We start from the raw sequence: 18,752 nt of genomic DNA, 5'->3' as shown, positions 1-18,752 counted from the left end.
CTGCCAGACCTCTGACTCAATCCCCTCTCATTCCCCCCTCCTTTATAGTAGAAGCATCAAACAAGGTTCTAAAGACTGTTGACATCTAGTGGAAGCCTTAGGAAGTGCAATATGACCCCATTTCCACTGTATCTTGGATAGGCAAAGAGTTGAAACACTACAAACCTCAGATTTCCCACTTCCTGGTTGGATTTTTTCTCTGGTTTTTGCCTGCCATATGAGTTCTGTTGTACTCACAGACATCATTCAAACAGTTTTAGAAACTTCAGAGTGTTTTCTATCCAAATCTACTAATTATATGCATATTCTAGCTTTTAGGACAGAGTAGCAGGCAGTTTACTCTGGGCACCAATTTATCCAAGCTACTCAATACTGCCCCCCTGTCCCAAAGAAGTTAACACAGTGTCCAAAGAAGGGCCAGAAGTATACAGAATGGTGTCGTCTGCGTAGAGGTGGATCAGAGACTCACCAGCAGCAAGAGCGACATCATTGATGTATACAGAGAAGAGAGTCGGCCCAAGAATTGAACCCTGTGGCACCCCCATAGAGACTGCCAGAGGCCCGGACAACAGGCCCTCCCGATTTGACAAACTGAACTCTATCAGAGAAGTAGTTGGTGAACCAGGTGAGGCAATCATTTGAGAAACCAAGGCTATCGAGTCTGCCGATGAGGATGTGGTGATTGACAGAGTCGAAAGCCTTGGCCAGGTCAATGAATGCGGCTGCACAGTATTGTTTCTTATCGATGGCGGTTAAGATATCGTTTAGGACCTTGAGCGTGGCTGAGGTGCACCCATGACCAGCTCTGAAACCAGATTGCATAGCGGAGAAGGTGCGGTGGGATTCGAAATGGTCGGTAATCTGTTTGTTGACTTTGCTTTCGAAGACCTTAGAAAGGCAGGGTAGGATAGATATAGGTCTGTAGCAGTTTGGGTCTAGAGTGTCCCCCCCCTTTGAAGAGGGGGATGACCGCAGCTGCTTTACAATCTTTGGGCATCTCAGACGACACGAAAGAGAGGTTGAACAGGCTAGTAATAGGGGTTGCAACAATTTCGGCAGATAATTTTAGAAAGAAAGCGTCCAGATTGTCTAGCCCGGCTGATTTGTAGGGTCCAGATTTTGCAGCTTTTTCAGAACATCAGCTGACTGGATTTGGGTGAAGGAGAAATGGGGAAGGCTTGGGCGAGTTGCTGTGGAGGGCACAGTGCTGTTGACCGGGGTAGGGGTAGCCAGGTGGAAAGCATGGCCAGCCGTAGAAAAATGCTTTTTGAAATTCTCAATTATAGTGCATTTATCGGTGGTGACAGAGTTTCCTATCCTCAGTGCAGTGGGCAGCTGGGAGGAGGTGTTCTTATTCTCCATGAACTTTACAGTGTCCCAGAACTTTTTTGAGTTTGTGTTGCAGGAAGCAAATTTCTGCTTGAAAAAGCTAGCCTTGGCTTTTCTAACTGCCTGTGTATATTGGTTTCTAGCTTTTCTGAAAAGTTGCATATCACGGGGGCTGTTCGATGCTAATGCAGAACGCCATAGGATGTTTTTGTGTTGGTTAAGGGCAGTCAGGTCTGGAGAGAACCAAGGGCTATATCTGTTCCTGGTTCTACATTTCTTGAATGGGGCATGCTTATTTAAGATGGTGAGGAAGGCATTTAAAAAATAAAAAATAAACAGGCATCCTCTACTGACAGGATGAGGTCAATATTCTTCCAGGATAGCCGGGCCAGGTTGATTAGAAAGGCCTGCTCGCTGAAGTGTTTCAGGGAGCGTTTGACAGTGATGAGTGGAGGTCGTTTGACCGCTGACCCATTACGGATGCAGGCAATGAGGCAGTGATCGCTGAGGTCTTGGTTGAAAACAGCAGAGGTGTATTTAGAGGGCAAGTTGGTTAGGATGATAACTATGAGGGTGCCCGTGTTTACGGCTTTGGGGTGGTACCTGGTAGGTTCATTGATCATTTGTGTGAGATTGAGGGCATCAAGCTTAGATTGTAGGATGGCTGGGGTGTTAAACATGTTCCAGTTTAGGTCACCTAGCAGCACGAGCTCTGAAGATAGATGGGGGGCAATCAGTTCACATATGGTGTCCAGAGCACAGCTGGGGCAGAGGGTGGTCTATAGCAGGCGGCAACGAATTTTGAAAATAATAATGGGAAAATGTTGCACAATCCATGCATGCAATACTCTTAGAGACCCAGAAAGACTCAGATGTTAATGTTGCCAAAAGTGCTTCTACAAAGTATTGACTCGTGTTGAATACTTATGTAAATATAGTATTTCTGTATTTTATTTTCAATACTTATGCAAAAATTTCTAAAAACATTTTTTCGCCTTCTTATTATGGGGTATTGTGTGTAAATGGGTGTGAATTCTTTTGTTGATTTAGTCCATTTTGAATTCAGACTGACACAACAAAATGTGGAATAAGTCAAGGGGTATGAATACTTTCTGAAGGCACTGTACACATCATTTACACACACACACACACACACACACACAGAGACGTCAGCTCAGAGAGGCCCCGCTCATAAACTCCATCAGCAGCAGATTTTAATTTAGAATTTAAAATGGATGTCTTTATGCGGCAAATGTTAGTGCATCGAATTGTAATGCATCAAATTAAATCGCATCGATTTGTTCTCTAAACAAACTGAATCGCACTGAGTCATTTCAAAGTAAAACGTGTCGTTCCTGTATCGTATCGGAGCCCATGTATCGAATCGTCTTGAAAGGGAAAGATGCACATCCCTAATTCTCACTGTTTGTCATGATGGGTTGGTGTGTGTTAAGATTATAAACTGCTTTTATGGTAGATTATATTGTCTCCAAATCATGAGTGACAGGGCCTTGGCAGCAGTATTTTGGAAGATTCTTTGTATAGTGAAAAATGCACCTTTACTCCCCTGACATATCCCCTGATATCCCCCGCAAAACACCAGTCTCAACTTCAACAGTGAAGAGGCGACTCCAGGATGCTGGCCTTCTAGGCAGAGTTTCAAAGAAAAAGCCATATCTCAGACTGGCCAATAAAAATAAAAGATTAAGATGGGCAAAAAAAACACGGACACTGGACAGAGGAACTCTGCCTAGAAGGCCAGCATCCCGGAGTCGCCCCTTCACTGTTGACGTTGAGGCTGGTGTTTTGCGGGTACTATTTAATGAAGCTGCCAGTTGAGGACTTGTGAGGCGTCTGTTTCTCAAACTAGACAATAATGTACTTGTCCTCTTGCGCAGTTGTGCACCGGGGCCTCCCACTCCTCTTTTTATTCTCGTTAGAGCCAGTTTGTGCTGCTCTGTGAAGGGAGTAGTACACAGCGTTGTACGAGATCTTCAGTTTCTTGGCAATTTCTCGCATGGAATAGCCTTCATTTCTCAGAACAAGAATAGACTGAGTTTCAGAAGAAAGTTCTTTGTTTCTGGCCATATTGAGCCTGTAATCAAACCAACAAATGCTGATGCTCCAGATACTCACCTAGTCTAAAGAAGGCCTGTTTTTTTTACTTCTTTAATCAGCACAACAGTTTTCAGCTGTGCAAACATAATTGCAAAAGAGTTTTCTAATGATCAATTAGCCTTTTAAAATGATAAACTTGGATTAGCTAACACAACGTGCCGTTAGAACACAGGAGTGATGGTTGCTGATAATGGGCCTCTGTACGCCTATGCATGTAGATATACCATTAAAAATCAGCTGTTTCCACCTACAACAGTCATTTGAAACATTGACAATGTCTACACTGTATTTCTGATCAATTTGTTGTTATTTTAATGGACATGAAATGTACTTTTCATTCAAAAACAAGGTCATTTCGAAGTGACCCCAAACTTTTGAATGGTAGTGTACATAAGGTATTTCTGTTTTGGCTTTGTCATTATCAGGTATTGTGTGTAGATTGATGAGGGAAACAAGTAATTTAATCCTTTTAAAAATAAGGCTGTTACGTAATAAAATGTGTAAAAAGTCAAGGGGTCTGAATGCTTATCGAATGCATTGTAAATACTACTAGCACAGATTTAAATTCTACTTTACCCACCATGTTTAAATGCTACTTTACCCACCACGTTTAAATGCTAATCTGATGTGCCATGTTCTGAAACGGTTTTATACATTGGTTCTGTTCAGGTGGCTCAGCTGTCGTGGATTGAAAGGAAAGTTGCTGCTACATTGTTTGGAGAGCCTCCAAGTGCCACGGTCCAAGATGGTCTGAAGAACTTCCTCAAGGTATTGTTATTCTCCATGGATTGCAGTGTCGAGCACAAGTGTTTGACACAGTATGTATTGATTGCTCTTCCCTAAACCATTATCAAAAATCAGTCCGTAGATCCTACTAATGTCTGGATCAGCTGAGCGCAGCAGCAGCTGACTGGAGGCTACTGCACTGACTCGCAGCAGCTAGCTGCTTCTTTAAAACTCGTCCAGAATATCTTCTATTTGGTACAAATCATTCCCTAAGTTCTAGACCTCAGCTGAATCTGTTAATGAATGGTGTTGCTGTTGAACAAGTTGAGGAGACTAAATCGCTTGGTGTTACCTTAGATTGTAAACGGTCATGGTCAAAACATATATCTGCTTTTTTGACACCACACTCCACAAAGCAAGTCCTGCAGGCTCTAGTTTGAGCTAATCCTGATTATTGTCCAGCCATAGGGTCAAGAGCTGCAAAGAAAGACCAAGTTAAGCTGCAGCTGGCCCAAAACAGAGTGGCACGTCTTGCTTTTCATTGTAATCAGAGGGATAACATTAATACTATGCATGCCAGTCTCTCTTGACTAGGAGTTGAGTAAAAACTTCTTCTTTTATAAGAAACGTTAATGTTTTGGAAATTCCAAATGGTTTGCATAGTCAACCTACACACAGCACTGACACACACACTTGCCGCACCAGACATGACACCAGGAGTCTTTTCATAGTCCCCAGGTCCAGAACAAATTCAAGGAAACGTGCAGTATTATACAGAGCCATGAGTGCATGCAACTTCCTTCCCTCTTATGTAGCGCAACTGAACAGCAAACCTGGTTACAAAAAACAAATAAAGCAACACCTCACGGCACTACGCCTCTCCCCCATGTGACCTACTTGTTGTGTGTATGTACTGACATGTATGTGTAACTGATAGATGCACGCACACACACTACATGTTCATGTTTTTAAATGTATGTAAATTGTACAATCTTTTGTCTGTAATGTATTTTTCATTATGTGTCGGACCCCAGTAAGATTAGCTGTCTCCGTTAGTATCGGCTTATGGGGATCCTAATAAATCAAATCACTCATTGTGATAAAATAATATTGCTAGAGTAGCTTGCTAGGTAGCTAGCTTATGGAGGAAGCATTTGGTGTTCAGCATTGAGTGTGTGCACTAGATTAAGTTAGTTGTCGTGCACATTGTCAAATTACAGAAATACTGCTCCTTCAAGCACCAAACTTCTTAGCTAGATGTAAAATTGAGCGACTAAGAAAAAAAGTCAATTACTGATTTATTGTTTTAGCTTAACAACTCAGCAAAAAAAGAAACGTCCCTTTTTCAGGACCCTGTCTTTCAAAGATAATTCGTAAAAATCCAAATAACTACACAAATCTTCGTTGTATCTTCAAGGGTTTAAACACTGTTTCCCATGCTCGTTTAATGAACCATAAACTATTAATGAACATGCACCTGTGGAATGGTCATTAAGACACTAACAGCTTTACAGACGATAGGCAATTAAGGTCACAGTTATGAAAACTTAGGACACTAAAGAGGCCTTTCTACGGACTCTGAAAAACACCAAAAGAAAGATGCCCAGGGTCCCTGCTCATCTGCGTGAACGTGCCTTAGGCATGCTGCAAGGAGGCATGAGGACTGCAGATGTGGCCAGGGCAATAAAGTTCAATGTCCGTACTGTGAGACACCTAAGACAGTGCTACAGGGAGACAGGACGCACAGCTGATCGTCCTCGCAGTGGCAGACCACGTGGAACAACACCTGCACAAGATCAGTACATCTGAACATCACACCTGCGGGACAGGTACAGGATGGCAACAACAACCCGAGTTACACCAGGAACGCACAATCCCTCCAACGGTGCTCAGACTGCCCACAATAGGCTGAGAGAGGCTGGACTGAGGGCTTGTAGGCCTGTTGTAAGGCAGGTCCTCACCAGACATCACCGGCAACAACGTTGTCTATGGGCACAAACCCACCGTCGCTGGACCAGACAGGACTGACAAAAAGTGCTCTTCACTGACGAGTCGCGGTTTTGTCTCACTAGGGGTGATGGTCAGATTCACGTTTATCGTCGAAGGAATGAGCGTTACACCGAGGACTGTACCCTGGAGCGGGATCGATTTGGAGGTAGAGGGTCCGTCCTGGTCTGGGGCGGTGTGTCACAGCATCATCAGACTGTGCCTGCAATGACAACAAGCTATCTCAACGCTGTGCGTTACAGGGAAGACATCCTCCTCCCTCATGTGGTACCCTTCCTGCAAGCTCATCCTGACATGACCCTCCAGCATGACAATGCCACCAGCCATACTGCTCGATCTGTGCGTGATTTCCTGCAAGACAGGAATGTCAGTGTTCTGCCATGGCCAGAGAAGAGCCCGGATCTCAATCCTATTGAGCACGTCTGGGACCTGTTGGATCGGAGGGTGAGGGCTAGGGCCATTCCCCCTAGAAATGTCTGGGAACTTGCAGGTGCCTTGGTGGAAGAGTGGGGTAACATCTCACAGCAAGAACTGGCAAATCTGGTGCAGTCCATGAGGAGGAGATGCACTGCAGTATTTAATGCAGCTGGTGGCCACACCAGATACTGACTGTTACTTATTTTGACCCCCCCTTTGTTCAGGGACACATTATTCAATTTATGTTAGTCACGTGTCTGTGGAACTTGTTCAGTTTATCTCTCAGTTGTTGAATCTTGTTGTGTTCATACAAATATTTACACATGTTAAGTTTGCTGAAAATAAACGCAGTTGACAGTGAGAGGACATATCTTTTTTTGCTGAGTTTATTCATTCTCACTTTTTGATGGTGAAATTGGGTTCATTTGGCAAAGTCACCTATGCAACACAGTATTTTCCAATGTTATGACAGCCCATTGTAGCCGGACTTCTTTTGATCTATCCCATTACCTTTTGCGAGATACGAGACAGATCAGTGCAGGCGGAATCGTCGTGCTATATGACGTAAGACAATGCGTGTGTTTGATGGCGTAAGCGTGTCAGGCCTTGCAAATGTAACTTCACCAGTACATTTCTCATTTACCCAAACAACTGGTTCTGAATGTGGACGGGTACCCTGTTTTTGTTATTTTTATAGTACTGCATTGTCTACTTTAGCCTGTTATAATCATGCAGTCTTTCTAAGTTCTTCCTTTAACTTATCTTGCGGGGCCATAGGCTCTACTATCTTTCATGCTCTCTCTCCAAACCGTTAAAACATGTAGCACACAGCAGCCTATTTGTTTTGTGTTAAATCAGAATTTGCCCAGCGGTCGCTTCTGCACCCAGATTTAAAAACCAAACCCCAAGTATTTAAAGAGGCGTAATCTGTGTTCACACTTTTCACATGTTTATATAAAGAGAAATGAAATCGCTCCTGGCCAAGATTTATCCTGGCCTGCTGCATGCCTCTTCCTCCTGTCTCGTGTATCTCACCCATCAATTTGATTGAAGTGGTCTCTGTTGTAACTTGTTGCTCCTGCCCGCAAGGACTCTGGTAGAGGCTGTCTAGCTTCAATAAACACATCCTGCTGAGTTATGCAACATGTGCCGCAACAGCCAAGTGCACAAACAGTGGCTTCCCTCTACCTAGTGTTCAGGTGTTGTCGTAGTACTCTTTTCACTGTATGATTAATGCTAAGGTTATATAGGGTCAGAATAAAAGGTTAAGTCAAGTGAAATATACAGTACATAGACATATTCATTTGTGTCTTTATATCAATTGCTAGAGGTACAACAATGCTATGTTTAGTCCTGTCAATGATTGTGTGTGCTGTGCAAGTTCTATGTTCAGTTGCACTCATTTGCCCAAATCCTGTACCAATGTCATACCTGTCCTGGACTGATTTGATGCATTTAGAACATAAACTGTGAGTGTTTTTGTCAGTGGTGTGTTTTTGGTGCAGTTCCAATGGAAGAATACAACCGTGTTTTCTAGCTTTATGGTAACATTTAACTTCGTCGCCGTCGCGTCCGAGGGATGACGTTTGTGCCTCCAAGTCTCAGACTGGGCTACCTTTTTCACGAGAGTTTGATTCCAAATCACCTCTGCTTCATACAGGAATCAGGGATGGATCCCTTTAGTGCTGACACATTACAGAGATTCTGGACAAGGAGAATCCATTTTGTCCCGTCCTCGGGAAGCTTAACTCGAGAAAGAGTTGATTCTAAGCATGTGCAGTGTTCTCGTGTTTTTCTTATATTTTCATTCTTTCACAGGTGGAGGAGATCAGTCCCAAGTACTCCAAATTAAACTATGTGTTTTTAGCCAAGGTAAGTTGGGCTGCCAATGATCTTGTTATGTGTGCATATTTAAGCAATAAGGCACGAGGGGGTGTGGTATATGGCCAATATAAGGGATGCTCTTAGGGACGATGCAACAAACCCCCAAGGTGCCTTATTGCTATTATAAACTGGTTACCAATGTAATTAGAGCAGTACAAATAAATATTTTGTCATACCCGTGGGTATACGGCCTGATATACCACGGCTGTCAGCGAATCAGCATTCAGGGCTCGAACCAAGCAGTTTATAATAATCTATATCCCGTAATCGAATGGCTATTTATGTGCACCAGTGATGTTGTTGAATCTGATTTTGATTGGTCAGTGCTACAGAGACCTGGGGCAAAAAAGTCAGGCCAGAAAGATGTGTGATGCTGCTACTTCAATGGAAACCATTTCCAAAGAGGTGGGTACTGACTGTAGTGTCACTGGCTTGTGCTTTAAAGTCTTAGTTTTCTCACATTTGTAATTGTTGTGGTTACAAAAATAGATGAATTTCTCTTTCTCTCCCCCCCCCCCCCCCCCCCCAAGGATGAGGAGGCACAGAAGGAGCTGGACACCCTTTTCTCTGCTCTAGGTGTTAATTGAGGACATTGTGGAATGGCTCCATCCTCTTGCTAGGGAGGAACCCAGGATCCTCCTCACTGGAAAACACACTATGAAGGGAAGCCAATCTATTTCTTCCTTGATTACTGTTGGGACAGTATCTTCTTCGTGCTAGTGCTCTCTGGGATTGGAGATGACTGGATTGGCTGTGCATACTAGGGAACAGTGTTCTGGGGAACAAACTTATCACAGACATATCATGATGTCTTATGAATGCATAGTGCTTTGACATCTGTTCGCTGAAGAGATTGTGGTAAAAGGGACAGTTGGACCTAAGTCAATCAATGGTGTTGGTCCCAATGGGATATACATGATCTACCACCTCACATCAATACAGTCAGCAATTAAGTGTAGGGGACCAGGTAATACTGTAGCTAGAAAATACATTTTATGAAGATTTTAATAATTATACTGAAGTTGGTTCCAATATGAGTGATCACCTGTGTCAACCCAAACAGATATATCCATAACAAAAATATAATAATTTCAAACCTTCCTTATATTTGTATACAATCACATGTATCTCTATTATGCGTGGGAATACTTGGGAACATATTTTCTAAATTAAGATCACTTGAAGCTGATTTCCCGGTGTATTTAGTCTTATGTCCAACAATGAAAATTCACAAAAATAAAAACATGTATTCATTTTTGCTCAGAAAACTTGGGGGTCAAAATAAAACCACCCACGGACCAAATTCAGCCCGTGGGCCAGTTGGGGGAACCCTGGCCTAGCCTAAGAACTGCACACACACAAGTGTGTTTTAAGGAGATTCTGACACAAATTCCTCAACAATAAAGACCTTTATGGTTTTGTGAAAGTGATCCACAGAACTTGTTGGTCCCTCCCTCCCGCCATGTTCTGTTTTTGTTTTGTCTCTAGCAGTGCATTCAAGTGGCAATAACAAAACCGTTTTAAACAAAGGTGCAACCCAAACACAGCTCTCTGTCGCACTGTGACTACCGAGTGACATTTTGTCCCTTTTACCCCCTGATTGTAATGTAACTATACGGCACCCTATTCCTTATAAGGTACACTACATTTTACCAAAGCCCTAGGTCACTAAATAGGGAATAGAAGCTCTGGTCAGATGTAGTGCACTAAATAAGGAACGGGGTGTCATTGCAGACTCAAGCTTGGTATTATTTGACCTGCATTGAGTGGCTACTGTAGGTTACCAGGTCTCGTGTTCCTGTCACTGCCTGTGCATGGACAGAGATCATGGTCACATTGTTTTAAGATGATGGAGTTGATAGGGAAGGAAACGGGACCCCTAGACGGCTCCTTCGGTCTTCACGTTCATACAAGGTCGGGGTGTTGCTCATCACATTCCAGCTAGCTAGAGGATATTTTTGAGCGTAGAATGTGATTTGAGATTAGATCCTGTAGCCTAATAGTCCATGGGCAATGTGCATGTCCGAGATTTTATATCGTAGTCGATAGGTTTTACTGAATTTTGAATGCCGTTTTATTATTATTATTTTTGGTTAAAAAAAAAGCAAATGGTGAGATGGATTTTAATAGTTTTAGTATTTTTCATTTGTATGGTTTCTTTTTGGGATTACTGGGGGGAAAGCATGGGCTATAAGAATCTGTGGTTCTTTATTATGTTCTCTTAAGTATAATTTAGTCTTCTGGAAACCATTAACTGGTGCGTACTTTATCCAACAGGTGAACTACAAGAATGGAACTTGTTTTTGCTTAACACGTTTTTCTATAATCCAGCAATATGAATGTATGCTTTAGTTTTATCTAGGGTGGTGCACATTGCAGTGAAGTAAATTATCTTGTAAATGAAATACATAAAACATTAGATAGACACCACTGATCAATGGTATTTGAGTCTGCCATTAGTCAATAAATATGTGCAATCTTGATATGTGCCCCAAGTTCTGAGTATGTGCCTACTGTTTATGTTCATGCTTGTGTGAGAGATCATGTTGCTGCAATTCATGCACACAACTATTTGTACTTTATTAATATGTAATGAGGATATTTTAATTATATTATCAACTGAATATTTACCCTTCTCTCAGTACAAATGTCATGGAAAAGCAAGGTATGTAAGCAAGTTCTGACCTGACTATCATAGGTAAAGTTTTTTTTTTGTAAGGCCCCCTCCCCTTCCCCTTTTTGTGCAGACTGTACAGTTTGTGCCAGAGCCATTTGGAATTTGTCACTGGATCATAGTCAGGCCTACTTCCCTCTAGTCTGGTCATGTTTTAGGGTATTGCCATGGCACAGACTCACTCTAAATAGCAACCTCCCGAAGGAACACTATTCAGTATTATAACAACTCAAAAGAAATCCTGGGAAAGATGGTTTAGCCTGATTTGAACCAAATTAATCGAATTTGCCTCAACACAGCAAGGAACTGCAGTATTCCATGTCAGTGAAAGTAATCCTGTTGCAACTTCTGACCAAATGCTTCCTAATTTTTATATTGGACTGAAAAGTTGATTTTCATGTGTTTAATCGCAGTGTTGCATTCTGTGGCTGTAACCAGATGTGGGTCAGAGAAGTGGCTATAACGCTATCTCTGACCATGGTGTCTGCATGCTTGTCTTGAAGATGAGACTGCAGATGGAATAACAGACTGGGGACTGTTGTGGGTTACGAAATGTTCAGGTGACACCTGGAACAGGGAGAAATGACAGAGCTCACTGCCCAGATGAGGTGCCAATTGGCCTGGAACCTGACTGGTTTGGGGGGGAAGTGACCTTCCTTTGATGCACCCACCCTTTCCCTGAGAGCCTTGGGACAAACATCAGTGACTGCATACCACGGTTGGGGTGAATTCCATTTGAATTCAGGAAGAAAACTGATGTTTGTCCCAATCTGGGGTCTTGTTAGAACTCTACATAGAAGATGATACAGAATTATTGCATTGTGATTGTCCCTTACAGCCAGATCAGACATGGGTTGGAAGTGGTATGACTGTTTTGTGGATATTAGTTTATTTCACAAATTTTTGCCCAGGACATAGTGTCTGTAATAAACTCATAGTGGCTGTCACAAACTCTACATTCAACACAGTTGTCACTGACTAGTTGAGCCAACATTTCCTGTACTAACAGCACAAAATGCATTTATATGAATATCAGGATTTTGTTTAGTGGACCTCATTTTTTAAATTAACATTAGTCAATAAAAGTCACGAATGCAACTTTTCATGTCAAATTGTTTTTCATTAATAAAATGGTAAAACACTTAAATATGAGGGCTATACAACACATTTTACATATAGCTAAGCTGTTTGCAGTATTTCTCAAGTAAAAAAATATTGCGACTTATTGTCTTACGTAAACAAAGTCCGCTACGCTGCTGGGCAGGTCGGTCTCACTGTCTGTGTTCTGCAGTAGGACTGCATAGAACGCAATTTTAAAAAAATATAGATTTTTTTTTATTATTGTCACATACACCGGATAGGTGCAGTGAAATGTGTTGTTTTACAAGGTCAGCCATAGTACGTTAAGGTTAAGTGACGCCGACAGATTTTTCACCTTATTAAGTAGTACTTTCAGGTATTTTTACTTAAGTACTTTACACCACTGCTCATATCAGGACTACTGTAGTTTGTTTTAATTGTGGTATTTTATTTTGCATTTTAGACATAAAATGCCCCAAATATGAATCACTGTCACCCATGATCACAATGCCATTTTAACTGAAGGTGGCTGGTTAGGATATCACTGTTTGGGATATGACTGGTTAGGAGATAGTCTTATTATGTTTTTAGCCCATTCAAGATCAAGGTGTGTCTGGAAACTGTAAATATGGTCAGTCTTGTTCTACTGCAGTGGAGGTGGGTAGTGGGGAAGTGGACTTATCATGTTGAAGAACTCTTTTCTATTCCACTAAACCTCTATACTGTGCCCCATCCCCCACACACCCAACCCGCCTGCTCTCTAGGTTTGTATGACTCCCACCCTCCTCACAGATGTTTGTGATCATTTCAGGCAGTGGCCTGGATTTTCAGAGTTATAAGGCTTCTTCTTTCCTTTGCAGATGCAAGGCCGGACACTTATTACTCTCTCCTGGCTTGTGTGGGTAATAATGTGGGCAGTAGTAGGAGAGGCTGTATTGTGCTGTCGTAATAACCCTGAGGCTGACATTGTCAGGGTTAACATTCAATGACAAATGTTGTCTGCCTGCACCAGGATGTTTACAATGCATTCAACATGTACACGACCATTCATAGTCATATTCCAACTTGGTCACGTGTACAGGATGAGGACTGATAAGAGCATTGAACCATAAATTCATAGTTCTGCTTTATGTTGCAATATGGCTTGTTTGTTTGTTTTGAAAGGTCTTTCCAAAAAATCTAAACACCCTATTATTGGACAAGTACCAAGTTTCCTGAGTCTTGTCTTCCTACACTTTTCTTTCCCGCTAGCTGAGATCTGAGGCAACTATTTTTCTTTGACTCTCCTCCTTTTCTATTCAGTGAAGGGGAGAGCATGAGAAATGGCGTATCAGCAATCATCTGGCTTTATCAGAATTTGTCACGCACTCCAAGCTGGCTGTCTGGCTGCAAGCCTCCCTTCTCTTGCTGAAATTAGAAAGTCATGCAAAGTATCAGACACTGTATTTATAATAATTCTGCTATTTCAGAAAATAGAACAACCTTTATTTCCTGAAACAATTCAACGTGTTATTTAAAAATATGAAATCTCAGCCATAGTCAATTTGAGAGATGGAAGTGTTGTCACTGAACACTGCAGTATCAGCATTCTATGTTTATTCTGACACTATACTTTTTCTTTAGTTAGAATGAACCCCTACTTACTAAAGAGCTGGTTAGATATACAGTGCCTTCATAAAGTATTCACACCCCTCCACATTTTGTTGTATTACAGTTTAAAATTGATTAAATGTATATTTTGTGTCACTGGTTTACACACAATTAAAAATGAAAAGCTGAAATGTCTTGAGTCAATAAGTATTCAGTCCCTTTGTTATGACAAGCCTAAATAAGTTCTGGAGTAAAAATTAGCTTGAGTCACATAATAAGTTGCATGTATTCACTCTGTGTGCAATAATAGAGATGATTCTTGAATGACTACCTCATCTCTGTGCCCCACACACAGAATTATATGTAAGATCCCACTGCAAACACAGATTCAACCACAGAGACCAGAGAGATTTTCCAATGCCTCGCAAAGAAGGGCATCTATTGGTAAATGGGTAAAAAGAAAGCAGACATTGAATACTCCTTTGAGCATGGCAAAGTTATTATTTACATTTTGGATGGTGTATCAATACACCCAGTCACTACAAAGACACAGGCGTCCTTCCGAACTCAGTTGCGTGAGAGGAAGGAAACCGCTCAGGGATTTCACAGAGGCCAATGGTGACGTTAAAACAATTACAGAGCTTAATGGCTGTGATAGGAGAAAACTGAGGATGGATCAACATTGTAGTTATTCCCCAATACTAACCTAAATGACAGGGAAAAGAAGGAAGCCTGTACAGAAAAAAAATATTCCAAAACATGCATCCTGTTTGCAACAAGGAACTAAAGTATACTGCAAAAAAATTGGCAAAGCAATTCACTTTTTGCCCTGAATACAAAGTGTTATGTTTGGGGCAAGTCCAATGCAACACATTACTGAATACCACTCTCCATATTTTCACGTGTAGTGCTGGCTGCATCATGTTATGGGTATGCTCGTAATCGTTAAGGACTGGGGAGTTTGTCAGGAGAAGAAATGATGGAGCTAAGCTTAGTGGGCTCTGGTTTTCACCAGCCACTGGGAGATTAATTTACCTTTCAGAAATCAGAAATTCAAAATCTAAATCACAAGACCAAATATACAAACTCAGGGGTGTGAATACTTCCCCTACCTGTCAAAAATGTGGACACACCTACTCAATCAAGGGTTTTTCTTAATTGTACTATTTTCTACATTGTAGAATAATAATAAATTCATCAAAACTATGGAATCATGTAGTAACCAAAAAAGGAAGTACTATGTAATGACACACAGTAATACCAGAAAATGTACTGTATTATATTGTTTCCAAAAAAAAGTAAATGCTACTGTAATTTTAATGAATAGATGAATGAATTAAATTCATTGAGGGGAGGACTTTATATTTTACTGTAATTACAAGGAATTGGTGCAAGCAGGTTGGCTGCTAGGTAAAGTTTTTACAAACATTACAGCATATTAATTAATATTTGGTTCTTTATATCACTTGGACTTCTAGTGGCCTTAACAAAGGCTTCCAAACTGGCAGCAACTACAGGGCAAAACGGACCAAACCATTTAAAGTTTAAGAATTGCTGCCACTCCAATCTGTCTCCTTTACATTTTAAATTGATGGGGCACTATAACCACATAGGATTTAAGTTGGTACAGCATTTTCACTCACAGGTACAACAAATATAGCATCTTACAAGGCACGCCTCAAAATATGTTACTACCCAAGAAACAACAATACCATGCACCCACTATTTTTTTTTTTATTTAACCTTTATTTTACTCGGCAAGTCAGTTAAGAACAAATTCTTATTTACAATGACGGCCTACCCGGGCCAAACCCTAACGACGCTGGGCCAATTGTGCGCCGCCCTATGGGACTCCCAATCACTGGTTGTGATACAGCCTGGAATCAAACCAGGGTCTGTAGTGATGCCTCTAGCACTGAGATGCAGTGCCTTAGACCGCTGCGCCACTCGGGAGCCCACTAGCGGTGAAAAGGTTTTTGGGGTTCCAAACATACGGTACAGTACTGTATTTTGGGGGGTCGAATTACTGTACCATTCAAAATACAGCAATTATTTCCCCACCCACAACATTTTCCCACAATGCACCATAATTTACAGTATGCTGCAGTAAAAAATGTACTGTTGATAATACAACACATTTCTGTATAATTTACAGGTTTCTGTTACAGTGCACCCTTGCCTTGCCTATTGGAACAGAGTATGGATCTAGAACTAAATATAAGTTAATCAGCATTCAGAAGCACATAACTATTATGGCCTTATTCCAGTGTAGCTGTGATGGAAATAAGTTTAAATATATATGTAAGTACAGGTATGCAAGTAGCCTACTTACTATTGCTAATTCTGTTTTTCAAAAGGAAACAGGATAATGTAGTACTGCATAACTACATGTAACTACTAGTACTTCAAATCAAAGTTTATTTGTCAAGTGCGCCGAATACAACAGGTGTAGACCTTACAGTGATATGCTTACTTACAGGCTCTAAACAATAGTGCAAAAAAGGTATTAGGTGAACAATAGGTAAGTAAAGAAATAAAACAGTAGCGAGGCTATAAAAGTAGCGAGGCTACATACAGACACCGGTTAGTCAGGCTGTTAGCTTGTTAGTAAGTACTAGTAAGTACAAGATAGTTACATTGGTAATTACTTACTCAGGTATAAGGCCTAAGCAAAGTAAAGTCTGACCACTTACTTGGTCCATCCAATCAGTGTAGTTATGGCACAGTTGAGGAAATAAATTGAACTATCCTTGGTTGATGATAATCGATTTTGTTCATTGGACCAAATCACATATTTTTGTTAATATTGCTACAAAAGTTATTACTAACAAAATTTGTTTTTTGTTTAATATCATATTATAATTGTGTTGCAGCTGGTTGCCTTGATTTTTTAAAGTTGATTCAACTTCAAATGTTTTACACTATATGCATATCAATAGCAGTAGCAGGTATAATACACTGAGTTTGCTGTAAAACTTTAGTGCATAATGCATATCAAATTTAGGAAAGGGCTGCTCATTTGAATTCCCTGTCTTTTTTGGCTAGTGCCAAATATGTAAATTAAAATGTATCATATTGACCTTATTTAGAGATATATTCGGGACATACAAAAGGTACACAAAGTACTTCTTGATATGGTGGATGCAAGTGAAAAGACTGAATCAACTCTGGTCAGTATGTCAGAAAATATAGTAAATGAAGTGACCCAACAGGCTGTGTGAAAGAACAGACCATTGCCCGCACTGCAAGCTACTTCTGACACCAATGTAATGAAACAGGCAGGGAGCAAGTCTCGAACCCTCGACCTTCTAGCCCGAAGTCAAGCGCTATTGGCTGTGCCCCAAAAGCATGCTCGTGCAGCAGAGTCGATTTCCGCGCTTATAAACCCAGGGTCGTTACACTATGTTATGTCAGGTTCCAGTAAAGGATATGCCAATACTTGTGCAATACTTGATTTTAAAAAACTATTACAAAATGTGAGCCATAGTTATTTGCGTGATATCCTGTAAAACAAAGAAAATATAGATGTATGAAAAGAGTGTTCATGTAGTGCATGGGGATGTGTGAAATGGGGATGATGGGGATGTGTTCCCACTTGCGCTGCCGAATAGATGGCATTTCGGTAGCGCCGACTGGTAAGACGCTTCGCAAGGGATGGAAAATGTGCTAGCAAGGCAGAAGTCTTGGGTTCAATGCCTAGGTCTGAGGCAAATCCGAAGGAAGGGGTACTTGCTTAGCAAGCATCGTGACATCCAGGGCCGGCCCTCCCATTATTAGGCAAGATTCGGTGGTTGCCTATGGCGGCACGTGAATTTGGGGAGCCTGCTCGGCTACTACACCGCCGGCGATGTCCCAGCCACCAGCTCATAGCCATTGCTGCAGTTCCCACCTCCACCCCATTCCTGCTTCTCACGAAGTTCACTCCCACTATCCTTGGTAGCTATGGTGATATGTATGTTTTTACATGGGGTTATCAAATTGTGAAACATTAATTAAAATGAATCTGCCAATTAAACGATTGTATTGTTTTTTAATGTTTGTGTGTAATGAAGATGATTAGTGATTAAGGCAGTAGCCTAACCTAGCTTGTTAACGTTAGCTAGCTACTAGTGTAAACGATTTCAGCTAAAAATGAAGCTACTATATAGAGATTTGCAACCAGATTTGCTACCATGTCTAAGAGACAAAAACTACCAGGAAGCGAATATATAGTTGTTGTTTTTTACTAATAAGAAAAGAGGCACAATCTCTAAGCCAAAGAGATTTGCTGTATGCAGCAATGTCCATCAGCCTGTGCGGAGAACAACAAGCCTCCAAGGACATAAATTCACAGAGACAGACGAGCCCCGGTTCGCTGGTTCTAGCAGAGAAGACGGCGAATCGGAGAAGTCCGAGCCATCCACTTCCACCGATGATGACAGCTCTCTGGGTGGACAACAACAGACTGTCGCACCAGTCTAGCCGCACCTCCAAACAATGTCGGCAGAGACTCTACTATCTGGGAACCCAACTCAGATTTGTCGCGCCATGTCCCGGAAGATAGTGGTGCTGCTTCTGCTAATTCCGACTCCCAGATAAAAAAAAAAAAACATTTTTATGGGATATGTTAGTGCAGGCTGGGCCACATCAGGATAAGGAGTGGAATTTCCAAAGAGATGAGGGGCAACGAATATTTTCGGTGGCCCAATACAATAGGAGGATGGCGAACGGGGAGAGAGTAGCGTGACCATGGCTCGTTAATTCCAAACAAAAACAATGCAGCTTTCTGTGTTTTTTTTCACACGAGTACAAATCTACACTGGTCAGGGATGGAACCAGGGACTGGAAGAATCTGTGCCACCTCAGCTCGCATGAGAAGTCGCATGACCGCCTAGATATTTTCCAGAGGTGGAACCAGCTAGAGATCAGCCTGGTGCCCAAGCCAACT

The 18,752-nt window shown here is 41.5% G+C and overlaps 1 protein-coding gene across 3 annotated transcripts in view; it reads left to right on the top strand.

Annotated features, from left to right (window-relative positions):
• Nucleotides 1–10,964, top strand: part of LOC120046479 (regulator of microtubule dynamics protein 2-like) — a 56,500-nt gene extending 45,536 nt beyond the window's left edge. For all 3 annotated transcript variants that reach the window (XM_038991750.1, XM_038991751.1, XM_038991749.1), the window contains 4 exons: nt 4,117–4,215; nt 8,416–8,469; nt 8,806–8,886; nt 9,012–10,964. In XM_038991750.1, the coding sequence (XP_038847678.1) occupies nt 4,117–4,215; nt 8,416–8,469; nt 8,806–8,886; nt 9,012–9,068 (291 nt within the window). In that variant the 3' untranslated portion in view covers nt 9,069–10,964. The remainder of the gene's footprint in view (nt 1–4,116; nt 4,216–8,415; nt 8,470–8,805; nt 8,887–9,011) is intronic.
• The last annotated feature ends 7,788 nt before the right edge of the window (nt 10,965–18,752 follow it).

Source organism: Salvelinus namaycush, chromosome 4 (assembly GCF_016432855.1).
Source record: "Salvelinus namaycush isolate Seneca chromosome 4, SaNama_1.0, whole genome shotgun sequence".
Lineage (NCBI taxonomy): Eukaryota > Metazoa > Chordata > Actinopteri > Salmoniformes > Salmonidae > Salvelinus > Salvelinus namaycush.
Note: the sequence above shows the minus strand (reverse complement) of the source record. Positions and strands in the feature narration are given on the sequence as shown.